Consider the following 25,071-nt stretch of genomic DNA (forward strand, 5'->3'; position numbering starts at 1 on the left):
GTGGGTGGGAGGCCGGCGCAGATCCGCAGTGCAGAGGTCCAGAGTGGCTGCGGGGGCGGGCCTCCCCTTCCCGCACTTGGTACGCGCCAGCGGCGAGGCCATGCCCAGCCCCGACTGTACAATAGGGTTGGGCCGCGGCTGGGACTGGGCCGGCGCCGGACACAGCGCAGGATCGCGGCCGGAGAGGACAGGCGTTGAGCGACTCGCGACTCCGAGCCTCACAGGCCCTCAGCCGTGACAGACTCGACGTTCCCCAAGCGCTTGTCTCCGAGCCGTTACCCGCCGGGCTGGGCCGAGCGTGATGCGCCGTGGGACCCCAGTCCTGGCCGCCGGCCGCCGCCGCCGATGCCGCTGAGACCCGGGACCCCTTAGTGACGCTGCAGCCATGGAGAGTGGTCCGCGTGCGGAGCCGGGCCCCGGCGCACCCCCAGGTATCCCGGGCGCCGCGCAGACGCGATGTTGGGGGAGATCGAGGGCCTGCTGGGGCGCCAAGGATGGGGCAGGCCCGCTGGGCGGGGACCCCTCCCCCGCCGCGCCCTCTGACCACTTGGAAGTTTAAAAATAAAGACTGCGGTGGCGGCCGCGGCTCAGGGCCATCGACGCATCTTCTGACAGCTGCCCCCTCCCCCATCCCGAACACCCAGACGCACTAGGTGGCGGGATTCTTGGGGACTCGGCTTCAGAGTTCTTGGGGTGCCCCGATGCCCCAGACCATTGCCATCTCGACTTGGCACCCTCACTGCCTTCCTGATCCACCCCATGCGCTCAATCCTCTCCGACTGAACTGAGGCTTCTGTCTCTGTCCCCATCCCTGGTGGACACGTGTAACCCCAGTCGAGATGTGTGTATGGGGGGATCCAGATTCTCAAGCCTGGCTGTCCTGCATACCAAAGCCTAGGCCCTGGCGCCCCCCACGCCCAGGCCCTAGCCCAGACCTCCCCCACCCGTCCCCCCATCCCTCCAGCTGCCGCGCAAAGGGCCTGTTGCTGCCACCGGCCGGCCTGGAGGGGAGGGGATAGGAGGGGGAGGCCTTTGCCGGCGGCTGCCAAGTAACCCGCCGGATAAAGGCGAGGGGGAGGGGGAGGCGGCATTGTTAGGGGTGAGGGCGGGAGCTGGGGAGTGGGCCGCTGCTCTGTCGCCTGGCCTATTCCGGAGCCCACCCAGCCTGATTTGGGGAAGAGGGAGGCAAAAGTAAATTTGCTAATCTTGCCGCCCTTCTTTCCCGGCCTCTCTGGGCCTCTCACTGGAGAATGAGGTGAAGGCTCAAGGCCGGCACTCCTGGGACCAGCCACATCATTGCCCAGACGGAGGCGTCTCGGACCTCACCTCCTTACTTGTGCACACTCCAGGCCCTAGACCACCATCCTCGTCTCTTCACCCTGACCCCACCAAGCCACTAGTACCCTGGACTTCTGTAAATCTCATTCGTAGCTGAGGGGTTAGTTTCTGTTTGGGCCTGGTGTTGGAAAGATCCAATTTTTCTTTCTGAAAGGGGAGGGAAGAGTGTGATTTGTGAGGATCCAAGTTCTGTTCCCAATGACTCAGGGGTGGGAGATGACCCCTTCTCCTCTCTCCAAGGTGTCCTGGAGCCTAATCCTGTCACCTCCCTACCCCCTGGGGCGTAGGCCCAGGATGAAACAGTGTCTGTGGGTGTGGAGAGTCCAGGATAAGGTGGGGCTGCTTAGCTGTGGGTGGGCTCCTCCCCATGCCAGCATAGGTGCTTCAAGAGACCCTGTGGGTGTGGGAGCTGAGAGGAGGGTGTCATCAGGCTGGTGTATTTGGGAGGTTTGTAGGCTGTGCTGGAAATAAGAGTGCCTCTGCAAAGAGGACATCCAAAGAAGCCCCAGCCTGGACCCACCTGCCTCTGGCCCTCTGCACTGAGAGTCTCTGACCCTAGTGTGTACCTGAGGGGGGTGATGGATGTGCAGTATACAAGGGCCTGTGTGGAAAGCTGATTTGTAATTAGGGCAGTCGAGTGAGAAGCCTGCATTGAGTATGAGGGTATGGGTTTGAGATGCTTGTCTGAAATGGAGGATTTGGATAGGGAGGAGGTGATTGCATATTGGTACACTCTTCTATACAGAGTTGTAGACAGAATTAAATGAAAACCTGGATAAGGATGGGAGATGGTCCCTACACCAAGAGAAGCTGAGGACAGGGCCTCCTTATTATGAAGAAAGGTTTTCCTGAATGTACATTCCATACAACAAGCCACTGACGCCTGCTGTGTTCACAGCATGTGCCCAGTGAGAATTTGAGGCATGGGCTGAGACTGAGCATACACAACACGATCTCTGCCCTCCTAGTTCACTTTGCTCACTGGCACACAAAGCAGTAACAGGAGGCAGCGTGGAGCTGGGGACAAGTGTGATGCCAGCTTTTGGGTCAGAGACTTGGATGGCAATTCCAGCAAGCCATTTACCATGTACTGGATGGAGGCAAGTGCCTCCTCAAGCCATATTTTCTGCCCCTAGAAAAAAAGAGTAGTGTTGCCAGCCTAATCTGAAAGTTAGCGATGATGTACCTAAAGGAACTTGGCACACAGCTACTCCATCAGGTGTTATAATCATTATTGCGGTTATGCTCCCTGGAACTGGTGCCAGCAGGGAGGTAGGAGGTATAGCGGGTGGGGACAAGAGGTGGGAGTCTGGTTAAGAGTGTAGACTCTGGAATCAAACCGTTTTAAGTCTCTACTTTATGACTTAATACTGTGTAACCTTGGGCGTATTGCTTAAACCTAAATCCTAGGTTTCCATCTATAAAATGAGAATTGTGCTAGAAAATATCTTGCAGAAATACTAGGATCATTACATTAGATGAGACCATAAAACACTTAGCACAGGCCCTGGCATGAAGTTAGAGCTCAGGAAACCCTGGCTATTTTATTGTTTTTGTTGTTCTTTTTCTTTCCTTTGGAGATCTGAGAAGGAGGTGATGGATAATTAGAACTTCAGCAGGTAAATGTAGGGCAAGAGGTGGGAGGTGGAGGAGAGTTAAGGACAGGCATAAGTCAGGATTTATCTGGGGAGCAAAGGCCCCTGTGCCTGGAGCAGGGCTGTGGGAGTAAGAGAGAAAGCCTCTGAGGTAAGTGCAACCAGCTGTCCGTCACTGGTCAGGCCAGGCTGGTGCACCACCACATGCCAGCTCAATGCTGGCTGTACAGATGGCAGAGAAGTGAATCAGAGAGAGTCCTTACCCTTGGGGAGCTACCAGTCTAGCAAGGGAGGCAGGTGTGTTCACAGAAGCTTGAAGTCTGGGGAGGAAGCCCAGGTGTCTTGGTAATACCTCTCTGAGCAATAGGTGCTGCATGAAAGGCTTCACAGAGGAGGAGGCATTTGAAGTGGGGAGAGAATGAGTAGAAGTTGATGAAACTGCTCTAAAGGCTGCAGCCACTCGGCTGTGTGGCATGTCCCACCGACAGCTTTCCAGCTCCTACCCAGCCTTGGTCTGGCAGGCCCAGTAATGAGGTCTCTAATGAATCTCTGAGAAGCCCTGGTGATGCAGTGATTAAGTGCTCAGCTAGTAACCAAGAAAATAGCCATTCAAACACCTCCCCTCCAATCCCCAGCTACTGGGTGGCACTCTGCTAACATTAAGATTTACAGCCCTGAAAATCCTATAGGACAGACTTACAGGGTCACTATGAGTTGGAATGAACTCAACACCAGTGGGATTTTTTTATTTAATGAGTCCCTAATGTGTACTCATGCATATGCAAATGAGGAAGAAGGGGCATTTAGCCAACTTAGGCCTCCTCCCTTAGGATGGGCACTACCAGCTGTTAACTGGGGCAGAGCTGGGGGATGGTAAAGAGGCTGAAAGCAGGACCCAGACTAGAGTGTGGCACTTACTTGAAGGCTGTCAGAGCAAGTCTCAGATCTGACCAAGGCTGCAAGTTAGGCCACAAGAAACTGGGAACCACGTCCTTGAGTTCCCGCTGGGCCTTGGGGCCAGCGAGGGAGCCAATGAGCCAGGCCACATAATGCAGCTTTGTTGGCTGGTGGTAGCTCTGCCTGGCACCCAGGGGCACAGGCTTCAATGTCTCTCCATCACCTCTCAGCTGCAGCTTTGGCCTGAGGCGGGCAAGCGGAGAGCACAGTCAGGAATCCAGGAACTGCCCCCATTAGCTCTCCTCACCATTCTTAGAGAAGAAACAGACCATGCAAGAGCCTTTGGTGGACCAAATTATCTCTGACTCCCTTTTATTAAGGACCTTCTCTGTGCCAGATACAATGCTAAATATGTCACCTATGTGTCATTTGATCCTCATAACAATCTCATAAGCAAGAACGATTATTATCCCCATTTTACAGATAGAGCTCAGAGAGATGAAGTTACTTGGCCAAAGTCCCATAGCTAGGGATTGGCAGAAGCAGGATTTGAATCCTGGTCCATCTAGTGCGGGAACTCTGCACCATATTTCCTTTCTGATTGTTATGACAGAGACTGTCTATGATCTTCAGGCATCATAGTCTTGGGTTTCCAGAATCTTTACTCTGGCAGGCAGAGATGGGCCACCAGGACGCCAGGGCCTCCCTGAATCAATCCAGAGCAGTCTGGGCCAGAAGGAGACTCTATTCAAAGAGTAGTGAAAATCTAGCCAGGAACCATCCTTAGGCCATGGGCTGAAGCAGGACCGTCACCCTCACTCAGCTTCAGTGTAGGCAAGCCTGCTGGGGCTGAGGAAGGGACATGGCTGGGCCCTAGGCTGCAAGATGGGGTCATTTCCTGCTGCCTAAAATAACAGGAAGTGGGTGCTCCTGATTGGAGGCTGGGAACAATGACCACCAGAAGGATCTGGAGTCTCTGCTGGGCTCTTGTGACCTCTGGTGTTCTGCAGCCTCTGAGGCCTATTACTCATGCTCTGACAACTGTCAGACTGGCAGCTCCCCTCCTAGTGCACTCTCAGAGCTGGCTTGGTCCTCTCCAGGTCCAGAGCAATGCTGGCCCCTCAGCTTCCCCTTTGTCCCAGCCTGACCATCTGGCAACCCTTAGGGTTTGTCTTTCATTCCTCTAACACAAACTTCTCTATAAGAGAAACCCGGGAGGCTGTCTCCACCAGAGACTGGAGACGCTGACCTGTCACACCACTTCCGGGTCCAGTCCCCACCTCTGCTAGCCCTTCCAGCTGTGTGGCTTGAAAGAGTATTAAACCCTCTAAATCTGTTTCTTTTTGTAAAACAGGCTAATACTATCTACCTCATAGTATTGTGGGGCAGATTAAATGAACTATGTTTGTAAAGGGGTTTTAAAGTTTAAAACACTTTAAGATGTTGGTACTTGAAGTTTGTGCCTGACAAGAGCATTGCTTGTTGCTGGTAAGGGGCAGAGCAGAAGTGACTTGGCTGAGGCCACATAAATGTACTGGGCCATTGTGACTCCATGTGTTTGCACTTGTCTTTGCAGCTGTATGCCAGGGCTGTTTCCTGTGTTTGGAGGAGACAACATGTGTAAGTGGGTCTCCCCATTGTGCAGGCTCAGGCCACAATGAGTGCCCCCCTTTCTGCTGCATGCACCATTTGTTTCTCTGTGTACCTTTGCCTCTTTGTCTGCCTCCCAGTTTTCATTTGTCTAATCCAATCCAGGTTCCCCCCCTCCCCTAAAGTGCTGTCAGTACACTCCCTGTCCCATCCCTGGCCACTCCCTGCTTTGCCCCCTGGAGGTGGGCAGCTCTCTCCCACCCACTGTCCAGGTGCCTCACTTCCTGCCTCCTGCTGGCCAGCCTGGGCAGGAGCCTGCCTTCCTCACATTCCTGTGCTCTGAGCTCAGTGCCTTCCTGCCCTGTGAGCACCCTTCACCACTGGGGGGATCCTTATTCTGGGGAACCACTTCCTTCTTCAAGGAACTGGCAGGAGCCTTAGGGAGGGGTGATGTGACCTCTTACCGGGAAAAAAGCATGACGTAAGGGCTTTGTCAGACAGACAAATCTAGGTCCAAATCCTGACTCTGACACTAACATGAGCAATTTGCTCTACCTGTCTGAGTAATAGCTCTCTCACCTATGAAACGAGGACCATCATAATACTTTCCTTTTATGTTTGTACTAAGAATTAAATGAGATAGAGGAAAGTGCCTGGTTTGTGAAAGAGCCTCAATAAATTAGTTTATTTCCTTTACTGGGCTTAGAAACAGATGTTATTGTTGTGTGCCATCGATTTGGAACCGATCCATAGCTGACCCTCCAGCAGGTTTTCAGAGACAGTTAATCTCATGGGAGGAGATTGCCCATCCTTTTCCCATGAAGCAGCTGGTGGATTCTAACAGCATTCCTTTGGGGTTACAACAAAGCTTCTTACCATTAGGCCACTAGAACTCCCTAAGAAGCTGAAAGACCCTGTGCTATACTATGCTGTGAGATGATGTGATAGGATGAGTTTGAACTCATCCAGAAGTGCTTTGAAAGAAAGGTCTGGGGATCTGTTTCCAAAAGGCCCCAGCCTTGAAAACCAATGGTTCTCCTCTGCACACATAGCATTGTCATGAGTCAGAACTGACCTGATGGCAACTGATTTGGTTGTTTTAGTTTTAGGCTTTGTAGCAGCTAACTAGTTAGCTTTCCACAGTCTCTCTGCCTGTCCATTCCATTATCTACCCATCCATCTATCCATCCATTCATTAAACACAGAGCTTCTACTCCGTGCCAGGCAGGCCCTGTAGAGATGTAAAGAGGACTAAGATCCAGCTCCCTCCTTCAGTGATTAATGGGTGGCAGGAAAACACAAAAACCAGACTGAGTTATCAGGGTTGTGAGAGGACCGTTTGGCCTGGCAGGAGTTGTTGGGGAGAGGGAGGGAGAGGAGAGAGGACAGCAATACCAGCTCTGAGAGAGCTCCTGAGACTTGGGACAGTTCCCAAGGGTCTTGGCACTGATCTTTTTGCAGCCCCCAGGCACATGCTCTCCAAATGCCCTTCCTTTTGGGAATCAGAAAGCCATAACCCCTCAATGCAGCCAGCTCCTGCACTTTTGCCCTGTTAATGCTCTTTGTGCCAAGAAATAAATACAAACTATCTGTCTTTTATCCAGTTCTTAACAAATACTTCTGGTAGATAGCAGTGTAGCAAAATAAAACTGACTGGCTAGAACAGCACAATCTGACATAAATGATAAAATAAATTCAGTGGCCAAAGGATCACATCTAGTTATTGAAAATGGGGAAGGGGAGAATCAGAGAAGGCTTAACTAAACCAAATAGATAATTTGTTGTTGTTTGTTTGTTATGTCCCCTCGAGTGGGACTTACTGATAGCTGAAGCTGAACCCTCCCTCCAGTGGGTTTTCAGAGGCTGTAAATAGCAACTGGTGGATTTGATCCGCCTACCTTTGGGTTGACAGCACAATTTCTCACAACTAGGCCACCAGAGATCCCTATATAGATAATTAGCTGAGGAATTAATTTGTCTTAATGTAATTTGTTCCAGATAATACTGCTCCAATACCATTTCATCAGAGTTGGCATAATTCTGAGGAAAATATTTGTATTGAGGGTCAATAGTCCACCAGGTAAAAAGATGAGTTCCAAATAGTTTGTTTGCTACTCAAGAAGTTTTTCTTGGGGAGCTCTGGTGGCCTAGTGGCAAGGAGCTGCAACTTCAATCCCAGAGGCGAACGGTTCAAATCCACCAGATGCTCTGCCGGGGAAGGAGGGACAATCTCCTCCTGTACCAGTCAGATCTGATTTGACGGTATACGCACACAAAAAATAATAAAAAAAAAAGAAGTTTTTCTTGTTAAGCAGCTGGAATAAACAGTTATTATTATTATTATTAAACAGATTTTTTTTATTGTATTATTTTTTACGTGTACCGTCAAATCAGATCTGACTGGTACAGGAGGAGATTGCCCCCTCCTTCTCCAGCAGAGCATCTGGTGGATTTGAACTGTGTACCTCTGGGATTACAGTGTAGCGTCTTGCCACTAGGCCACCAGAGCTCCCTTAACAGTCATTATTATTTTTATTAACTTCTGCTTAATTTGTTCAGTCCAGGAAGCTGCCCAAGTCTGTTAAGAAGAAATTATGTTGCTTCCATCAAATGTTTCTCTCTTTGCAATAAAACCACATGACCTACTCTTTATCAGAGTCAATATTACCTTCCATGTATGCCTTCTTCAGGATGAGTGGCCACAGGTTCAGCAGAGTGTAGCCCTTTCTCCTCATTCAGCAATATTTGGTAACTGTCTCCAGGTACTTCAATTGGGCACACTGGTAATACAGTGGTGAGCCTAGCAAACATGGCCTAGCCCTCACAGGGCTTTCTCACCATATAGGAAGAGAATAGCAATAATGAAAGTTTAGATACTCTGACTGGGCCCCAAACAAGAGACATGAATGTATATTAAGAAGGGGAAAGACGAGAAAAAGCTACCACAAGGAAACAGAGATCTAAAGAGTGATTAAGCGTTAGCTAGAAAATAGAAAGAGCATATGCAAAGACCCTGTGGCAGAAGGGAACATAGCTGGTTATTTAAATTAAAAGACAACTGCAGTGCCAAAACTTATTAGTGGTTACCAGGGGCAGGAGAGAAGAGGGTAAATCAGTCCTTGTTTAGAAAGTTTCCCTTTATGGTGATGGGAAATGTGGCAGCACTTATTGGTGATGGTTGCATAACATAGTCAGCATAACTGAGGTCATTAACTTGTACAGGTAAAACTGTCAAATGATATGTGACCTACATTTTTACAATAAAAGAATTTTTTTAAATTAATTTTAATGAGTGTTTACAGAGATTGTGGATTTCCATACATTCATTGCTGCATTTTTCTCCCTGCCCACCCCTCCCCTCAGTTTGCTCTTCTCTTTGAAAAGTAAAAGAAAAGTTATTTCATTGGTATAGAATCCGCACCTACCCCTGGACTCTTGTCATAACCATAATACCCAATCATATATCGCTTTCAAACAGTTCTCTCCCTCCTCTGTTTCAATGCAGTATACATAATTTATCCAATTTTTCTCAGTCTCACTCCAATCCTGATGTCAGTCCCATTCTACAATAGTGGCACCATGCAGCACCTGTCCTTTTGTGACTGAGATATTTCACTCAGCATAATATCCTCCAGGGTCACCCATTTTGAATAATATTGCATGAGTTCCTTGTTTTTCAATGCAGCATAGTATTCCATTTATGAATATACCACAGCTTCTCAATCCATTTGTTTGTTGATGGGCACTTAGGTTGTTTCCAACTCTTTGCTATTGTGAACAAAGCTGCAACAAACATGGGTGTGCATAAAAGAATTTTTTAAAAGTGTACATGTAATACAGAGAATAAGGGGAGCTAGATCAACAGATGCTGGGGGAAGGGACAGGGAGACCAGGCAATGTCAAGCAGACTTGTAGGCCAGTTTCAAGAATTTTATCTTTATCCCCAGAGCAATGAGAAGCCACTGGAAGGCTGTAAATGGCAGGGAGTGCCAGGATCAGATGTATGCTTGGAAAAGATGACTCTGGATGCTGAGTGGTGGGTGAGCAGAGCAGGGATGGGTGCAGGTGTAGCAGTGGGAGGATTTTGCAGTCATCCGGGTTAAGAGGTGATGATGGGGCTTTCTTCTGGGTGGAGTTCTTTAATTTATTCACTCGACAAGTAGCCGCGGAGCACCTACACACCAGGGTATGTTGGCCCTAGAGATGTGGCAGCTAACAAAATAGACAATAACCTGTACTTCGTGGGGACCAGGCTTTTGTAGTAAAATACAGTGCTGGCATGGTGATAATGCTTGTGGAGAAATCAGACTTGGAAAGGGAAAAGTAGATTGGGGAGGGGAGGGTGAATTTAGTTATGAAATGTTACTTTTAAATCAGGGAGTCAGAGAAGGCTTCATTGAGACCTGACATTAGGGCAAAGAGAGGACACACAAAGTGAGCGAGGGAGCCATGCAGAAGAATCTGGACTCCTGAGAATCCTGGAATCTGGGCACTGAGAATTCTCAGCAGAGGGAGGCAGATGGAACAAGGAGTGCAAAGCCCTGAGGCAGGAGCGTGCCTGGCATGCTGAAGGAGCAGCCAAGAGGCCAGTGAGTCTGGAGGAGACTGAGCTGGGGGAGGGAGGCGGTGGTGAGACCCAAGACCATTGAGGACTTTGGGTTTTCCTCCTCTATTTAGGTGAGGGGCATGTCTTTGGAAGATTTGGCACAGGAGTTGCATCAACTGACTGACTTTTAAACAGACTCACTCTGGCTACTGTATTGATATGAAACCAAAAGGGAATAAAAAGTAGGAATGGGGAGGCTTTGATAAGAGATGATTTGGACCACAAAGGCAGAAATGGAGATAGGAAGGAATGATTGAACTTTGGATATATTTTGAAGATGGAGCCAAAGGATTTGTGAAGAGATTAGATGTGGGGTATGAGACAAGAAAATAATCGGAAAAACAATCTGTGAAACAGAAAAGATGGGAAACCATTAACTGAAACAAAGGACACTGGGGTGGAGTAGGGTTTGTTTAGAAGATCAGAGTTGATGTTTTAGATGTGTTAGTTACTCTTAGGCACCCAAGGTTGGCAAGTAGGGAGTTGCATGAATGAAACTAGAATTCAAGGGAGAGGTCTGAGCTGGAGCACATTTGGTTGTCATCAGCAAAGGGATGGTATTTAAAGCCATGAGTCTGGATGAGATCACCAAGGGAGGGAATGCAGACAGAAAAGGGATGAGGGCTTGCACTGAGCCCTAGAGCATGCCAGCTTAAGGGGTTAGGAAATTAAGGTGGGGCCAGCAAAGAAGAGCGAGAAGTAGGAGCCAGCCAGGTAGAAAGAAAATCTGGTAAACATGTTGTTTCCAAAGCCAAGTGAAGAAAGTGTTTCACAAGAAGCACCCAGGAAAGTGTTTCAAGGAGCATCTGGTACCCCTGGTGTCAAATGCTACTGATGGGTCAAGTACCATGGGAAGGAAAAATGGCAACTGGATTTAGCAAAGTAGAGGTCATGAGTAACCTGGAGAATACAGTGCCGTGGAGGAGCAGGGGTGAGGATCTGACTGAAGTGGGTTCTTGTGGCAGAGATGGGAGATATAGACAGAGTCTTTAGGGCAGTTGGTGCTTGTTGAATCCCTGCCAATGCCTGAGATGGCCTGCCTACTTGCTGTCTGTCACAACAACTCAGGGAGGAAATTGAGCCTCAGACAGGTTCAAGGCTTCCCCAGCAGAACTGGCTGGGATCCCCATTCAGGCCTGCTTGACTTTGAAGCCTAAAGCCTTTGTACTCCACTGCATCTGATCCAGAGGTATAAGTCCTTCTAGACCTCATTCTCTCTTCCTCTTCCAGATCTCTTTCAAAGGCCTAATTGGGACCTCTTTGGGGAGTCACTGTCTTGCCTGGTGGGTGTGATTTGCCTAGATACAGACCAGCAGCTGCCTCCCAGTTTTCCTTGTAACACTTGCAGCATACACAATGCTAGGAGAACAGTGATAAACAGGCCTCGCCCTCTGCATTCAAATTTAATGCTAATACCCAGGCTTTGTCCTTAGAGAGTACTGAGTTCAAATCCTGACTCCGTCATGAGCCAGGCCCTGGGCAAATCACTTAGCAGGATGAGCCTCAATTGCCTCATCTGTGTAATGGGGATACGCTTTGTCTTTCAGAGTTTTGAGATAGAGTTTTCTGGATGGGGATTCAAAGGGCTTACCTCAGCTTCTGGCTTACAGTAAGCACTCACTAAAGGGTAGCCACTAGTTTTATTGCCCATTAAAGTTGGCAGAGGAGTTTGCAGCTGGCTGGGAAATAAATTGGCACTAGTCAGGCAGCTGTCTTGATCTGGTGTAGGGAGAGCTGGTTGGACTGTCACAGAGTCTAGGGACTGACAGAGTTGGAGGGGCCACTGAAGAGGCAGGACCTTAGCTGAGGCTTTTGCGTGGAGCCCACAGAACAGGAAGGGAAAGAATGGGAGGAAAATAATGCAGGCCTTAGATGATTCTATTGCATAATGTGCTACTTCATTCCAGAGCTCCCTTAAACAGAAGAGTATAAAGAGGAAGAGCCTGAGCTCTGGTGACAGACGCCTGGGTTCAGATTTTCTCCTTTCCTTACTAGCTGATGATCCCAAATTACTTAATCTCTTCTCCCCTTTACTTATCTTTACAAAAGACATGTTTATAGCACCTCCTTAAAATGCATTATTGAGAGCTCTGGCTGTGTAATTCATCAGCAGTTGTACTGTTAAATCAAAGGCCACACGTCTCTGGCAGTTTGAGTCCCAGCATCTTCAAGGGCAATCTCCCACAGCCTCAGAAACCCAACAGAGGGGAGAAGGGGAGTCGGCTCTAACTTGGCAGCAATCACTTGAGTCTTTCATTGTATTATTGGTGAGGATTTGAAAAAGCTAACTATGTCTGAAATGCTTTGAACATAGGAAGTTTCTTTATAAATATCTAAATGTTAAAGGTTGTTGTTATGACTGATACCCATCACAGTCCTGTGACGTTAGTACTATTTTACCCTCGCTGTATTGGAGAAGAGGCTACAGTCCAGGAAGGGTCTGTAACTAGCCTGAGGGGAAGTCAGGATTCATGACCAGATAGTGTGACTTCAGAGCCTAAACTGGTAGATTCCCTCTGCCTCTCTGAAGGAGGCAACCAGAGTCGCAAGCAGAGCTCCTGAGGTGTGTCACTTCCCCCAACACTTACCCATAACTGTCACCCACAGTGATGGACAGCTGCCACCTCTTGAAGCAACCAGAGCTCTCAGAGAAGAGAACCCAGTGTAGGGGAAATATCCAACCCACCTACCCACTGCCATCAAGTACAGTCCAGCTCACGGTGACCCAGTAGCACAGAGTAGAGCTGCCCCATAGGGTTCCCAAGGTTGTAACTCGTCACAGAAACAGACTGCCACATCTTTCTTCTGCAGAGTTCCAGCTGCCATTTTTTTGCTTCAAAGCCTAATGCCTTCACCACAGAGCTACAGAAAACACTCCCCAAGAGCAAAAAAAATTCTTCCTTAGGTACACTTTCCCACGGACCCAGCCCTGCTCCCTAAGCCCTGGTCTATGTCTGTGTCACCAGGGCTCAATGCAGAGGCTTCCCTTTGGGAAACCTGGCAGCTTCCTAAGGCTCACAGGGAAGGGAGGGGCGTGTTTGCAGCATATGAATTCACAACAAATACTATGCCAGGTGCTTTACTTACATTGGTCTCTGCTAACTTGGGCCCATCATTCCCGCTTTAGATGGCTGACTCTCTTATTCACAGCGACCTGCTTGGCTATGAAGCCCTCGCTTCCTGTCTTGGCGTAGTGAGATCAGAATTGAAGCCCTCATTTCTCCAACTGACTCCAGAGCTTGCCTTTCACTTCTCCCACAGTGCACGTGTGCACTCAGCAAATGTGCACACCAATCTTACTTGGTACTTTGGGGTCATTTTCCAGGTCTCTGGGATACTGATATCTGAAGACATTTTTAAAGAGGGATTTGTTACAAAATTGCCCAATCCCTTGGTGATTTTAGCAGCACAGGCAGCCCACTTGTGCCTTCCTTTATGTCTTTCCTCATGTGACAGGGTTTGGGTACTGTGGCCCAAGTGAGAGAGGCAGACAGGAAAATAAATCACTACCATTGTTAAGTGCCACAATGCAACACAGTCCACAAAAATCATGTTCTCTATCCCACTTGGTGAATTGTAATGAGTCTTAAAAATCTTGCAAGCTCTATGTATGATGCAACTGTTGGCCAATCACTGTTCTGAGGAAAAGGTAAGGAAAACCAAAGGAAGCACTAAGTCCACAGGACTAATGAGTCCGTGAGCCATAGCCGTCACCACTCTGAGACTAGAAGAGCTAGATGGTGCCCAGCTACAACTACTCAGTGCTCTGATTGGGATCACAATGGAAGCTCCTGGATAGTATGGGGAGAAAGGAAATTTAGAAGAAGAAAAAAATTATAGTAAGGACCAGACTTAATAGTCTAATAGAGACTAGTAGAATCCCCGAGACTGTAGCCCTTGTTGTTGTTATGAGTCACCTGAGACTCATAGCGACCTTATATACAATACCTCTGAAGCCTGCCCTGTCTGGAGCCAGTCGCACTGACTCTGACACACCTTACCCCAGTTGCCCTAGATACTGTATCAATCCACCTCATCTGGGGTCTTCCTCTCCTGCGCTGTCCCTCCACCCTTCTGAGCATGATGTCCTTCTCCAAGGACCAGTCTTTCCTGGCCACGTGTCTAAAGTATGTGAGATGGAGCTTCAAAATCCCGGCCTCCAAGGAGAAACTTGGTTTCACCCTCTCCAAGACAGATCTATTTGTTTTCTTGGTGGTCCATTGTATATTCAAGACTCTTCTCCAGTGCCACTACTCAGAGGCTTCAAATTCATCTGTCATCCTTAGTCATTGTCCAGCTCTCTGATGCAGAGTTTGTAATTGCGAATACCATCTGGATCAGGCACACCTTAGTTTCTAGATTGATATTGTTGCTTCTCAGTACTCTGGAGAGGTCCCTGACAGCAGATTTCCCTCATGTAATTAGTCTTTTGATTTCCTGACTTCTGGTGCCAAGAGTGTTGATTGTGGATTTGAGCAAGCTGTAATTGCTAACAATCTCAATCTCTTTCTATCTATCATGGTGCTGCCAATTGGCCCAGTGGTAAGAATCTTTGTTTTCTTGATGTTGCACTTCAATCCATATTGAAGACTATAGTCCTTGACCTTCTGCAGCAAACCCTTCAGGTCCTCAGTTTCTGCAAGCAGGGTTGTGTTGTGTAGGCCTTAGACAACCTTACATCCTCAAACTGAAACACCCCCACCCAGAATAAATTTTCAGCCAAACAATAGACAGGCTTATAAAGTGAACAATAACACCAGAGAGGATTGTACTCCTCAGAACAATCAACCACACAAGACAAAAAGGGCAGCAGTTTCCCTAAACAAAGCTCAGGAGGCAGGAAGGGACAGTATAAAGAGGGGGAAATGAAAATGAGGAACCCAGAGAGAAAGAGGGACCAGTACTGTTATAGTGTGGGGACTGAAACCAATGTCATGAAACAAAATAGAGAAAAAAGTGGGGTGGGGGTGTGCCATCAACTTTTCTCAGTCCTTCTAATACACCTTCTTTTCTCCTCAGGCCTTTGCATATGCTCCATGTTCTTCTCTTTACCAGAAACACTCAACCCATACCTATTTTCTCATCATTTTACCCTCAGTGTCTGGAATATTGCCTCATACAAAGAAGAAATTCAATAAATGTGCTTCCCGGCATGAATGAATAAGTCCTTTGGACAAGGGAGATAGGCTATGTTTAAACTGAATGCATGGTTGTGCTATCTGACCCTCTCTCTCCTCTTGTGTTGGTCTTCTAGGTGTGGCAGCCAGGATCCCACAAGAGCCAAGACCTTCTCCAGAAGGTGACCCCTTCCCGCCACCGCCACCACCACCGATGTCATCCCTCATCCCAGATACTCCCCCAGACACCCCTCCTGCCATGAAGAATCCTGCTAGCCCTAAGCAGCTCCCTTTGGATCCAGAGAGTCCCCCGGGGCAGGTTGGACATGGGCCAGTCCCCCTGCAAGAGGAGTCTCTTGCCTCTGAAGTGAAGAGCAGGGCACCCACTCCACCAGCTGCAGGCCCACGGGACACCAGGCCTCCACGAAGGAGCAGCCAACCATCTCCGACAGCAGTGCCAACCTCTGACAGTACCCCCACCAAGCAAGGTGTGTGTGCTGGCCAAGTTCTAGGTCTAACACCTAGGTTCATATCTCCCCATGCATAACACCACTTGAGGGGTTCCCTTTCACCATGGAGGAGGTGGGGAGATGAGATGGGGGTGAGATTTGGACTGAGGTCACCAAGGATGACTCCCCTCTGGTAGGCCCTTTGACCTGAATCTGTCCTTGTTTCCCCTGTCAAGATGCTAAGAAGACGGGAGAGAGACACAAACTGGCAAAGGAGCGGCGGGAAGAGAGGGCCAAGTACCTGGGTGAGTGGGAAGCAGCAACATGTCCGTCTTCCTCCTCCCACCACCAGCAGAATCCTACTAATGACACCCATACGCAGTGCAGTTTCCTGCAGTACTTCATTTACTCCTCTCAAAAGCCTTGTGAGGTGGTATTGCCTTTTTAAGGATGAAGAAAGCAAGGCATAGAGAGATGAAGCCATTGGCTTCACACAGGCATAAAAGAGCCTAAGATTCACACCCAGAAGTCACATCTCACCTCAAATCTCATTACCTCCATACAGGGAAATTTGTCCACTTAACATGTGGACCTAACACCTCACTTCTCCTTTAGCGCTTAAGATACCATGAGGTCACTGGGGAGAAATAGGCCTCCCCTCAGGGAAGCCCTTTCCCTGAGGTCTGAGTCCAGGTTCCAGAAGGCCTGTAAATTGTGGGGGTAGTCTTAGAGGAAAGGAGAGGAGATGGACTCAGCCAGGGCAAGGGTACTAGAGGGAGACCTGTTTGGTCAGAACTACTGTAGACCCCTCAGACCTCACTGGGGCTCCTTTCCCAAAAGCGGCCAAGAAGGCAGTATGGCTGGAAAAGGAAGAGAAGGCGAAGGCACTGCGCGAGAAGCAGCTTCAGGAGCGCAGGAGGCGGCTGGAGGAGCAGCGGCTTAAAGCCGAGCAGCGCCGAGCCGCCCTGGAGGAGCGGCAGCGGCAGAAGCTGGAGAAGAACAAGGTGCGTTTGTGTTGCTTACTGACTGGGTGCACCCACACATCTGCATACTGGTCAAATGTGACATATCTGTCTTCCTGGCCCTGTATTTTCTGGGTGTCCATGATGTATCTGTCTTCACTTCTCTGATTGTGAAATATGAACTCTGCTGGCTTAGTGGTAAGAAGCTTCCCTGCTAACCCAGAGGCTTGCAGTTTGAACTCACCAGCTGCTCTGCTGGAGGAAAATGGGCAGTATCCTCCTGTGTGATTTACTGCTTCTGAAAACCCACTGGAGGGTCAGCTATGAGTTGATTCCAACTCAACCGTACATAATAACAACAGGTACAAAATAAGGGAGCTCTGGTGGCGTAGTCCATGGGATGTTGTGCTTTCTAAGCCAAAGGCTGCACCTCTCTGGTTCAAATCCACCAGCTACTACACAGGAGAAAAACAAGCAGTCTCCTTCCATGTGATTTATAGCCTCATAAACCCGCTGAATGGTCATCTATGAACTGGTTCCAACCTCAATAGCAATAAGAGAAAGAGATGCGTATGATATCTGGGGATCTTCACAACTACATACCTGTTGCCTGTGTATGTGCCCATGTGGATGCCTGTCACTGTGTGCCCTCTCAGTTATGTGTGTGTGCATACATGCCCTGTGTGTCTGAATTTGTACATATTTGGGTCTGTGGGAATGTGCCTAGATCCATGACATAGATAGAGCCCCAGAGACAGAGCCTCAATTTAAGTACCAGTGAGGATATGGAGGTAACAGTGGACAGCCCAGCCCTGAGGTTTCAGGCTGAGGGGAAAACTTAGCTTAAGGTCAGGACCCTCGGTGTCAAGAGGACATGGTTCTGCCTGGGTGTCGAGGTGAAGGGCAGTCCCACCCCATCTTTAGAGCAACAACTCATACACTCAGGAAGTGACTTAAGAACAATGATAAGCTCCCCAAAACAAGCCAGAAGGGATCTACTGCAAATGGTCCTTAATTACAGCAAGGATTTGGTAGCCTTGAGTACCTGTCTTGAGTCAGGAAACGCTTTGGTGGGAGGATGGTTTGTGCACTGTCACAGGAGGGAGAGAGGCTTTTCTTCTAGGTATGATGAATGATTCTGAGTCTATACCTCAACCTCCCTCCTCAGGAGCGCTATGAAGCAGCCATCCAGCGGTCTGTGAAGAAGACGTGGGCTGAAATCCGGCAGCAGCGCTGGTCCTGGGCGGGGGCTCTGCACCATAGCTCACCAGGACATAAAACCAGTGAGTGGGTGGAGGGGCTGGTGGGGAGGTGAGTGAGGCTCAGATCTGGGGAGTCGGAGGTGGGAGCAGCTTCAGTCTTAAGGAGCTGGGGGTTTCCTGCATCAGGTGTGTCTGGCTTCATGTGACTGTGTCTTCTGGAATGGTCTCTGTATCTAATTGTTCTTCCTAAGGATCTCCACAAGCACAGCAGACATGGATTCTCTTCATTTTGGTTTGCCCTTCAAACCTCTGTCATTTTAGGATTAACTTTTCTTGCTCTTGTCAATTACTATTAGTTTAATGACATATGAAAAATGACTTCATGCCCTGGAGGCACTTGATAATTGAGAACTGTCACCCCTTGTGTGTCTGTGTTGGAGGGTAGACTTTTGTCTCTGAGTTTTCTTTACATAGGGTTATCATGGATTTTGGTCTGATCCTTTACTGGCATGTATGTACATACCTCTGTGTTTAGATCTCTTTCTGTAATGGCAAGGTTCAGTGTTCCTTCCTAGATGTGTGTCTTGGTGTATGTGCTTGAGAATCTTGCATTATGTCTCTGTATGTGTTTGCCTTGGTGTGTTTGTGGCCTTGTGTACTTCACTGAAGTCTCCTGAGTCAAAGAGTTGAATTAGGATCCTGTATCTGACAGACTGTGGGACCTTAGAGAAATCCTTCAGCGCCTCAACACTTCAGTTTCTTCATCTGTAAACTGGGAATAACAATTTTACCTGCCTCTGAGGAGCCCTGGTAGTACAAATGATGAAACGTCAACCAAAGTTAGTGACTTGAACCCACCCAGCAACTGTTCAAGAGAAAAACCTGGAGCTCTGCTTCCAAAAAGATTCCATCCAAGGAAACACTAGAGTACAGTTCTGCTCTGTCACAAGGGGTCACTAGGAGCCGAAATCTACCATACAATAAACAACTGAGGTTGTAGATCCAGGTTTGAGAAAATCAAATGAGATAGCGTGTGTTTGGACCAAAACAGTGCTTGGCTCATGGTAAGCTTCCAACAAATGGTAAATCTTACAACTATAATAATTAGGTTCTTTGATGTATTTGTGTTTCTGTGTCTGTGCATGTCTGCACATATGTGTGCATGCATACGTATCTATCACTGCATATGCTTGTGTCTGCACGTATTTCTTTTTGTGCGTCTGTATGAGTATCTGTATTGTGCAAGAGACTCTGACTGTGTGGGTTCTCTGACCATCCTGCATGTGTCCAAGGACGTGGGTGTTGTATCCATAGCACCTTGGCTGGACAGTGTTAGAAAGTGCCAGTGCTGTGTGGCCAGGGTAAGGGGGTTATAGTACCCAGACCTAGGGAATGGCTTCCTTTAGCCAGGAAGACTGTAGTTTCTCTAGTTTGATCTTCCTCCTTCTGTTTCTCCCACACCCCCGCCCCCATCGGCTCCCCCAACCCAGGTTATCTCTAGTCACCCATCCCTATCCTCACCCCATCTTGTCCCTTCCAGGGCCAAGTCTACCCCCTCCTCTCCATCCTAGCCTACCCAATCTTCCCTCTCCCACCCTGCCCGCGGAGCATCCTGCATGGAAGGCCTCAGTGCCCCCCCTGGCTCCTGTCCGGCCCGGCCCTAATGCCGTGTCTTTTCCCCTCCAGGTGGGAGCAGGTGCTCCGTGTCGGCAGTAAACCTGCCCAAACACGTGGACTCTATAATCAACAAGCGGCTCTCAAAGTCCTCTGCCACGCTCTGGAACTCCCCCAGTAGAAGTAAGAGAAGGCCTAGTTCTTCCCCGCTAGAGCACCTTGTAGCCCCCACCAAGCCTCCTTCAAAACGCAGCAGGAAACCCAGGTCCCAGAAGCCCCCATATAGTGCAGGTGTCCACCCCTACTCTACCCACCCAGGGCTCTGTGCCCCTCGGGGGAGCCGGCATTTGGGTCTGGATGAGGTCACGGCAGTGCCCTGCAGAGGAGGATAGGAACAAAGGGCAGTGACCCAGCAAACAGAGCCTGGCAGGGCTGCAGAACAAGCCAGGGGTGGGGGCGGGAACAGGCAGGCAGTTTCATTTCCAACCACAGCCAGCAGGTGGCTTTGTTTCCCCGTGTGGTCTATGGCCGTGTGGTCCCTTATGGCTCTACTCCAGAGGGTCCTCTCCACCTTTCAGAACCAGCCGCTGCCTTGGCTGGTTCCATAGTTGTGACCAACCAGGATGGTGCGGCCCCTGCAATCCCACCATACCCGAGTGCTCTTGTGAAGGAGCCATGGTAGGAGTTATTTATAAGCTCCTCCAGCTTTTATTTGGTTGTCCTGTTGCCTAGCAACCAAATCAGCTGCTGCACCAACTCCACCTGACTGAGGCTTAAAAATAACCTAGCAGCTGAGGGGGCAGAACAGGGTGTCTAGGGGCAGTCAGGCAACCTCGCTGCCTCTCTATGGCAGAGGACTTCTAGAAGCTGGGCCTTTCCTGAATCAGAGACCCACAGGGACCCTCACCGTCCTAAATCCATAGGGACATTCCTACCCAAACCTGTCTTTCTGAAAACTAGAGGGACAGAGCCCTATAGTGGAGTCTTCCACCAATTCCTGGGGGCTCCTTCGTTTACTTACGACTCAGAGTCCTTTCACCTGGGAAGAGTAGTGGGAGAGGACCCTCAAGGCATGCAAGTGATGCATTGGGAAGTGTCTTGTTATTCGAGTCTGCAATAAAGGTTCAGACCCCAGTGTGGACAAATGTGGCCCCTATGTGAATGGGGGTGCACACTCCTGGGTGAAAGCCCTTGGGCCTGGCAGGCCATATGCAACCAGCTCCCTGTGTTTCGACCTGCCTCCTGTGGCCCACAGATATGACCTGATACCCTTCACCTTTTCCCCCAGATCGGAGCCTGCAGCTGAGCGCATGGGAGAGCAGCATTGTGGACCGTCTAATGACGCCCACCCTCTCCTTCTTGGCACGGAGTCGCAGCGCGGTTACACTGCCCCGCAATGGCCGCGACCAGGGTAGGGGCAGCGGCCCTGGGAGACCCCCCGCAAGGGGCGGGGCAAGGGCCGGCCTTGCACCGGGGCCGCACCCCGACCGCACTCATCCCTCCGCAGCCGTGCCTGTGTGCCCGCGCTCGGCCTCCGCCAGCCCCTTGACTCCGTGCAGCGTCCCCCGGAGCGGGCACCGCTGCGCCCCCGCAGGGGAGCGCGGGGAGCGCCGCAAGCCCAGCGCTGTGGGCAGTCCTGCCCCGGCGCGCCGGCGGTCCGAGGCCTCGCCGGTGAGTGGCCACCTCGAACCTGCAGGCGGTGGGGACAGGTAGCCCAGCATCCTTCTGATAGTTTCCCGTATCTCCGCACCGTCAGATGCAGAAAAAGGAGAAGAAGGACAAGGAGCGAGAAAACGAGAAGGAGAAGAGCGCCCTGGCCCGGGAGCGCAGCCTCAAGAAGCGCCAATCACTGCCGGCCTCGCCTCGCTCACGCCTTTCGGGCACCGCCTCCGAACTCAGGTGGGCCTGCCGGGGGCGGGGACCAAGGGGGCGGGGTTGAACTATTTGTTGACACTCTTGCATTCCTTGGCACAAACCTTTGTCAGGATAGGTCCTTGAGAGCAACATTTTTTTTGTTATTTTAATGTTTTCATCATTGAGGTATCCTAGCACTTAGAACAGTGAATGGCACTTGGTAAATACTTGCTGAATGAATGCATGCACTAGACAGAAACTGGATGCTAGGACACTTTGATGAGCAAAAGTAGGCCCAGTTCTTGCTGTTTTTAAGCTTACTGGCTACTGGAGAGACAGCCATTAAAAGAATCTCACAAACCAATATGTAATTGCAAACTGGGATATATGCTTTAAAAGGAATATTTCTGTGAGGGCATATATGGTGAGGGATGTTGACTTTGCCTGGGGAGGCTGGCTTCCAGAGATGACTTGGTCAGGGCACTGAACTGGGGGGTGCTCTCTTGTGCCTTCAAGGACTCACTTTTCCACTTTTTTCCTTTCAGTCCCAAATCCAAGGCCCGGCCATCCTCTCCCTCCACCACCTGGCACAGGCCTGCCTCTCCCTGTCCCAGCTCCAGCCCAGGTCCAGGACATGCTCTGCCCCCAAAGCCCCCATCCCCACGAGGCACCACAGCATCCCCCAAGGGGCGTATTAGGAGGAAGGACGAGTCAAAGGAGAGCCCCAGTGCAACTGGGCCTGAGGACAAGAACAAGGGCAAGGGAGGTGACGAGAAGGAGCCAGTAGCCCCAGCTTCACCAGCACCATCACCTGTGCCCTCACCAGTCCCAGCTCCAGTCCAGAAGGAGCAGACTACAGCAGAGACCCCTGCAGGTGAGCACTAAGTGGGCTTAGGGTGAGAGGAGACAGTTTAGTGGGTTGTGTAGGTCAGCGATTGGGCCAGAGTGACCTGAGACAGGAAGAGGCGGCTCCTGTGCTCTTCGGGTCCAGGGCCCAAACAAGTCAGTGCTGAGGGAGGACCTCACCGGTTGATGTCCGCAGTCAGATGGATGGGTGGTTCACCTTGGAAGCACAGGGACATGCTGGGGCGGTAAAGGTGCCTATGCTGTGTGTGCTGACTCCTTGTCCTGGATCCCACCCCAGGTACTGCTGTCCTGATCTCACCCCCAGCCCCTGCTCCCCCGGTGACCCCTAGCAAACCCATGGCTGGAACCACAGACCGAGAAGAGGCCACTCGGCTCCTGGCTGAGAAGCGGCGCCAGGCCCGGGAGCAGCGGGAACGAGAGGAGCAGGAGCGGAGGCTGCAGGCAGAACGGGACAAGTGAGTGCACCAGCGCCCACAGAAGCTGGTTGAGGGGACCTTTATGGGACAGCGAGAAGCTCGCAGTCGAGCCCCTGGTTTCTTTTGTCCCCAAGGCGAATGAGAGAGGAGCAGCTGGCGCGGGAGGCTGAGGCCCGCGCTGAGCGGGAGGCGGAGGCCAGGCGGCGGGAGGAGCAGGAGGCCCGCGAGAAGGCTCAAGCCGAGCAAGAGGAGCAGGAACGGCTGCAGAAGCAGGTAATCCTCGCGGGCGGGACCCCAGTGGGTGCGGGCGCCTCCTGGCGCGGGGCCGGGGGCTGGCTGGAGTCCTGCAGCCCAAAGTTCACAACAGTCTTTGGCAGAAAGAGGAGGCTGAAGCTCGGTCCCGGGAAGAAGCGGAGCGGCAGCGACTGGAACGGGAAAAGCACTTCCAGCGGGAGGAGCAGGAGCGGCAAGAACGCAGAAAGGTATGTGCGGTGTGGAGGGTACGAGGAGGGCGGGGGGGGGGGCGGGACCAGCAAGGGGCGGGCCCAGGAGTGGGCAGAGCCCGCTGCTGGGCGGAGTTGGGGTTGCTGGAGTAGAGGGTCCTGTCTTGAGCTTGTAGGAGGTAAGAGAAAGTGGAACTGCGGCGAGTTCTAGTTCTAGGCTGGGGAGAGGTTGCCCTGAACTTTGAGAGCCCCGAGACTTGGGGGTTAAGGCCGGCCTGGTGGGAAATCTAAGGGTAGGGCGGTGCTTGTCTCTAACTGGTGTGGATCTCTAACAGCGCCTGGAAGAGATCATGAAGAGGACCCGGAAGTCTGAAGCTGCAGAAACCAAGGTCTGGATCCTTTGAGAAACAGTGTTGGGAATGGGGGTTGGGAGAGGAAAGCAGGCTGGAGCAAGGCGTCCAGGTCAAAAAGAAGAGGCTAAAGGGGAGGCCGCTCAGGGTCTGGTCTGAGAGAGGAGTCAGGGCCTCAGGTAGTGCGTCTGGATTACCCTTGGGCCTAACTAACTGCCTTTCCTTTTCAAAGCAGAAGCAGGAGGAAAAGGAGACAAATGCCAACAATTCCAGCCCAGGTAAAACCCCTCTTCCGCCTCATCGCTATCCCCTAACCTCACTCTGTCACTAGTTCCTACTTGACATTCCTTCCCTGTGACAGAGCCTATGAAAGCTGTGGAGGCTCGACCCTCGGTGCTGCAGAAGGAGGCTGTGCAGAAAGAGGAGCTGGGGCCCCCGGAGATGCAATGGAGGTAGCAGCTCCCTCTCAATTCCAGGACACTGAGCAGGGGCAGCAGGTTGGAGCTGGGGGTACTGGACTTTAGTGGGACGTGAGGTATCTGAGTGTTGGCCCCCCACCATCCGCAGCTTGCCAAACAAGGAGTCATCAGGGTCCCTGGTGAATGGCCTTCAGCCTCTCCCATCACACCAGGAGAATGGCTTCTCCCCCAAAGGGCCCTCAGGGGACAAGAGTCTGGGCCGAACACCAGAGGCACTGCTGCCCTTTGCAGAGGCAGAAGCTTTCCTCAAGAAAGCCGTGGTTCAGCCCCCACAGATCACAGGTAAGGACCCCTGATTGCTAGAACCATCATCCTTCTCCAGGGGCCTACTCTGGATTCCCCTGACCTGCCCCACCTCTGCCAGCGGCCTGCCCAGGCCCCCCCCCAACAGCTTGACGGTTCCTTCTCCCTCTTTTCTCTCTAGAAGTCCTTTAGGGGTCGCACTGGACCTGGAGCAGCTCTGAGGGCTCCTCTTCGTCATCCCCCAGGATGTTCAGAGGAGAAGGAAGCGGAACAAAGCCGGAAATGGCCTGGACCCCTGGGGGTGGGTCCTCTATTTTTAATCTGCACCTTATAGACTGAAGTCTCTTTGGCCAGAGCCTGACCCCGCCCCCCAGTGCACATGTGTGCTCACACGCACGGACACCCCCTCCCCCCATAAACACACATACACTCACAGCCTCTCTGGTCTCCTCCCTTGGGGAAGGCCTCTTGTAGTATTTTGCCTTGGTTTGGTGGGGTACAGTGGATGTGAATACTGTAAATAGCTTGTGCTCAGACTCCTCTGCATTGAGGGGCAGTGCAGGAGGCAGACCCTCCCTATGGCTCCCTGGGGAGATCTTCCTATTTATCTGTAACCAAGAAGGAACCCAGGTCTGGAGATGGGGGATACCTTGGGCTACAGGATACTGGTTGCTTTAGGGGTACCCATGCCTCCTGCTCTCGCCTGGAATCAGTGTTATTGCATCTGATCAAACTTCTCCAGAAATAAAGTGAGAGTAATTCTGCCAGTCCTGTCTGTCCTTGGGGCTGGCCATGGAGGTGGGACAGTTGGCCTCTTGAGTTCTAAGAATCTATGGAGCCTGGAGCTTGGAGGTATCTGTCTCATCTGGTAGTGTCAGTCTTAGATCCCTTGCCCTATGAATGGCCTTCCAATTTAGTAATGAATTGTTTCATTTCTTCATTCAATAAATATTATTACATATTCTATATCAGGCAGCAGGCTGTTCAAGGGAAAGATGTAACCTCTGTCCTCATGGAGTTTACAGTCTAGTGAGTGATTGTCTCTGACC

General features: G+C 50.7%; 1 protein-coding gene across 2 annotated transcripts; it reads left to right on the top strand.

The window, feature by feature from the left end:
* The first annotated feature begins 11 nt into the window (after window positions 1-11).
* Window positions 12-24,789, top strand: MAP7D1 (MAP7 domain containing 1). 2 transcript variants are annotated; one of them, XM_006886449.1, is made up of 18 exons: window positions 12-431; window positions 15,281-15,631; window positions 15,829-15,897; window positions 16,433-16,596; window positions 17,723-17,837; window positions 19,443-19,553; window positions 20,659-20,781; window positions 20,878-21,041; window positions 21,127-21,269; window positions 21,770-22,098; window positions 22,369-22,546; window positions 22,642-22,780; window positions 22,885-22,989; window positions 23,286-23,339; window positions 23,536-23,578; window positions 23,662-23,752; window positions 23,868-24,061; window positions 24,204-24,789. In XM_006886449.1, exons 1-18 carry the CDS (start codon window positions 386-388, stop codon window positions 24,212-24,214), a joined length of 2,430 nt encoding a protein of 809 aa, XP_006886511.1. In that variant the 5' UTR covers window positions 12-385; the 3' UTR covers window positions 24,215-24,789. The 2 variants fall into 2 exon arrangements, with proteins under 2 accessions (XP_006886511.1, XP_006886510.1); XM_006886448.1 differs by having other exon boundaries at window positions 20,659-21,041; window positions 23,533-23,578.
* The last annotated feature ends 282 nt before the right edge of the window (window positions 24,790-25,071 follow it).

This window comes from Elephantulus edwardii, unplaced genomic scaffold (assembly GCF_000299155.1).
Source record: "Elephantulus edwardii isolate Elephantulus edwardi_28Jun2011 unplaced genomic scaffold, EleEdw1.0 scaffold00049, whole genome shotgun sequence".
Lineage (NCBI taxonomy): Eukaryota > Metazoa > Chordata > Mammalia > Macroscelidea > Macroscelididae > Elephantulus > Elephantulus edwardii.

Excerpts from the sequence above, each read along its gene's own strand:
- MAP7D1 (XM_006886448.1), top strand. The coding sequence starts at position 386 with ATGGAGAGTGGTCCGCGTGCGGAGCCGGGCCCCGGCGCACCCCCAG. Across the intron at positions 15,898-16,432 it reads AGAGAGGGCCAAGTACCTGG|CGGCCAAGAAGGCAGTATGG; the intron begins GTGAGTGGGAAG and ends CTTTCCCAAAAG. Across the intron at positions 23,579-23,661 it reads TGCCAACAATTCCAGCCCAG|AGCCTATGAAAGCTGTGGAG; the intron begins GTAAAACCCCTC and ends TCCCTGTGACAG.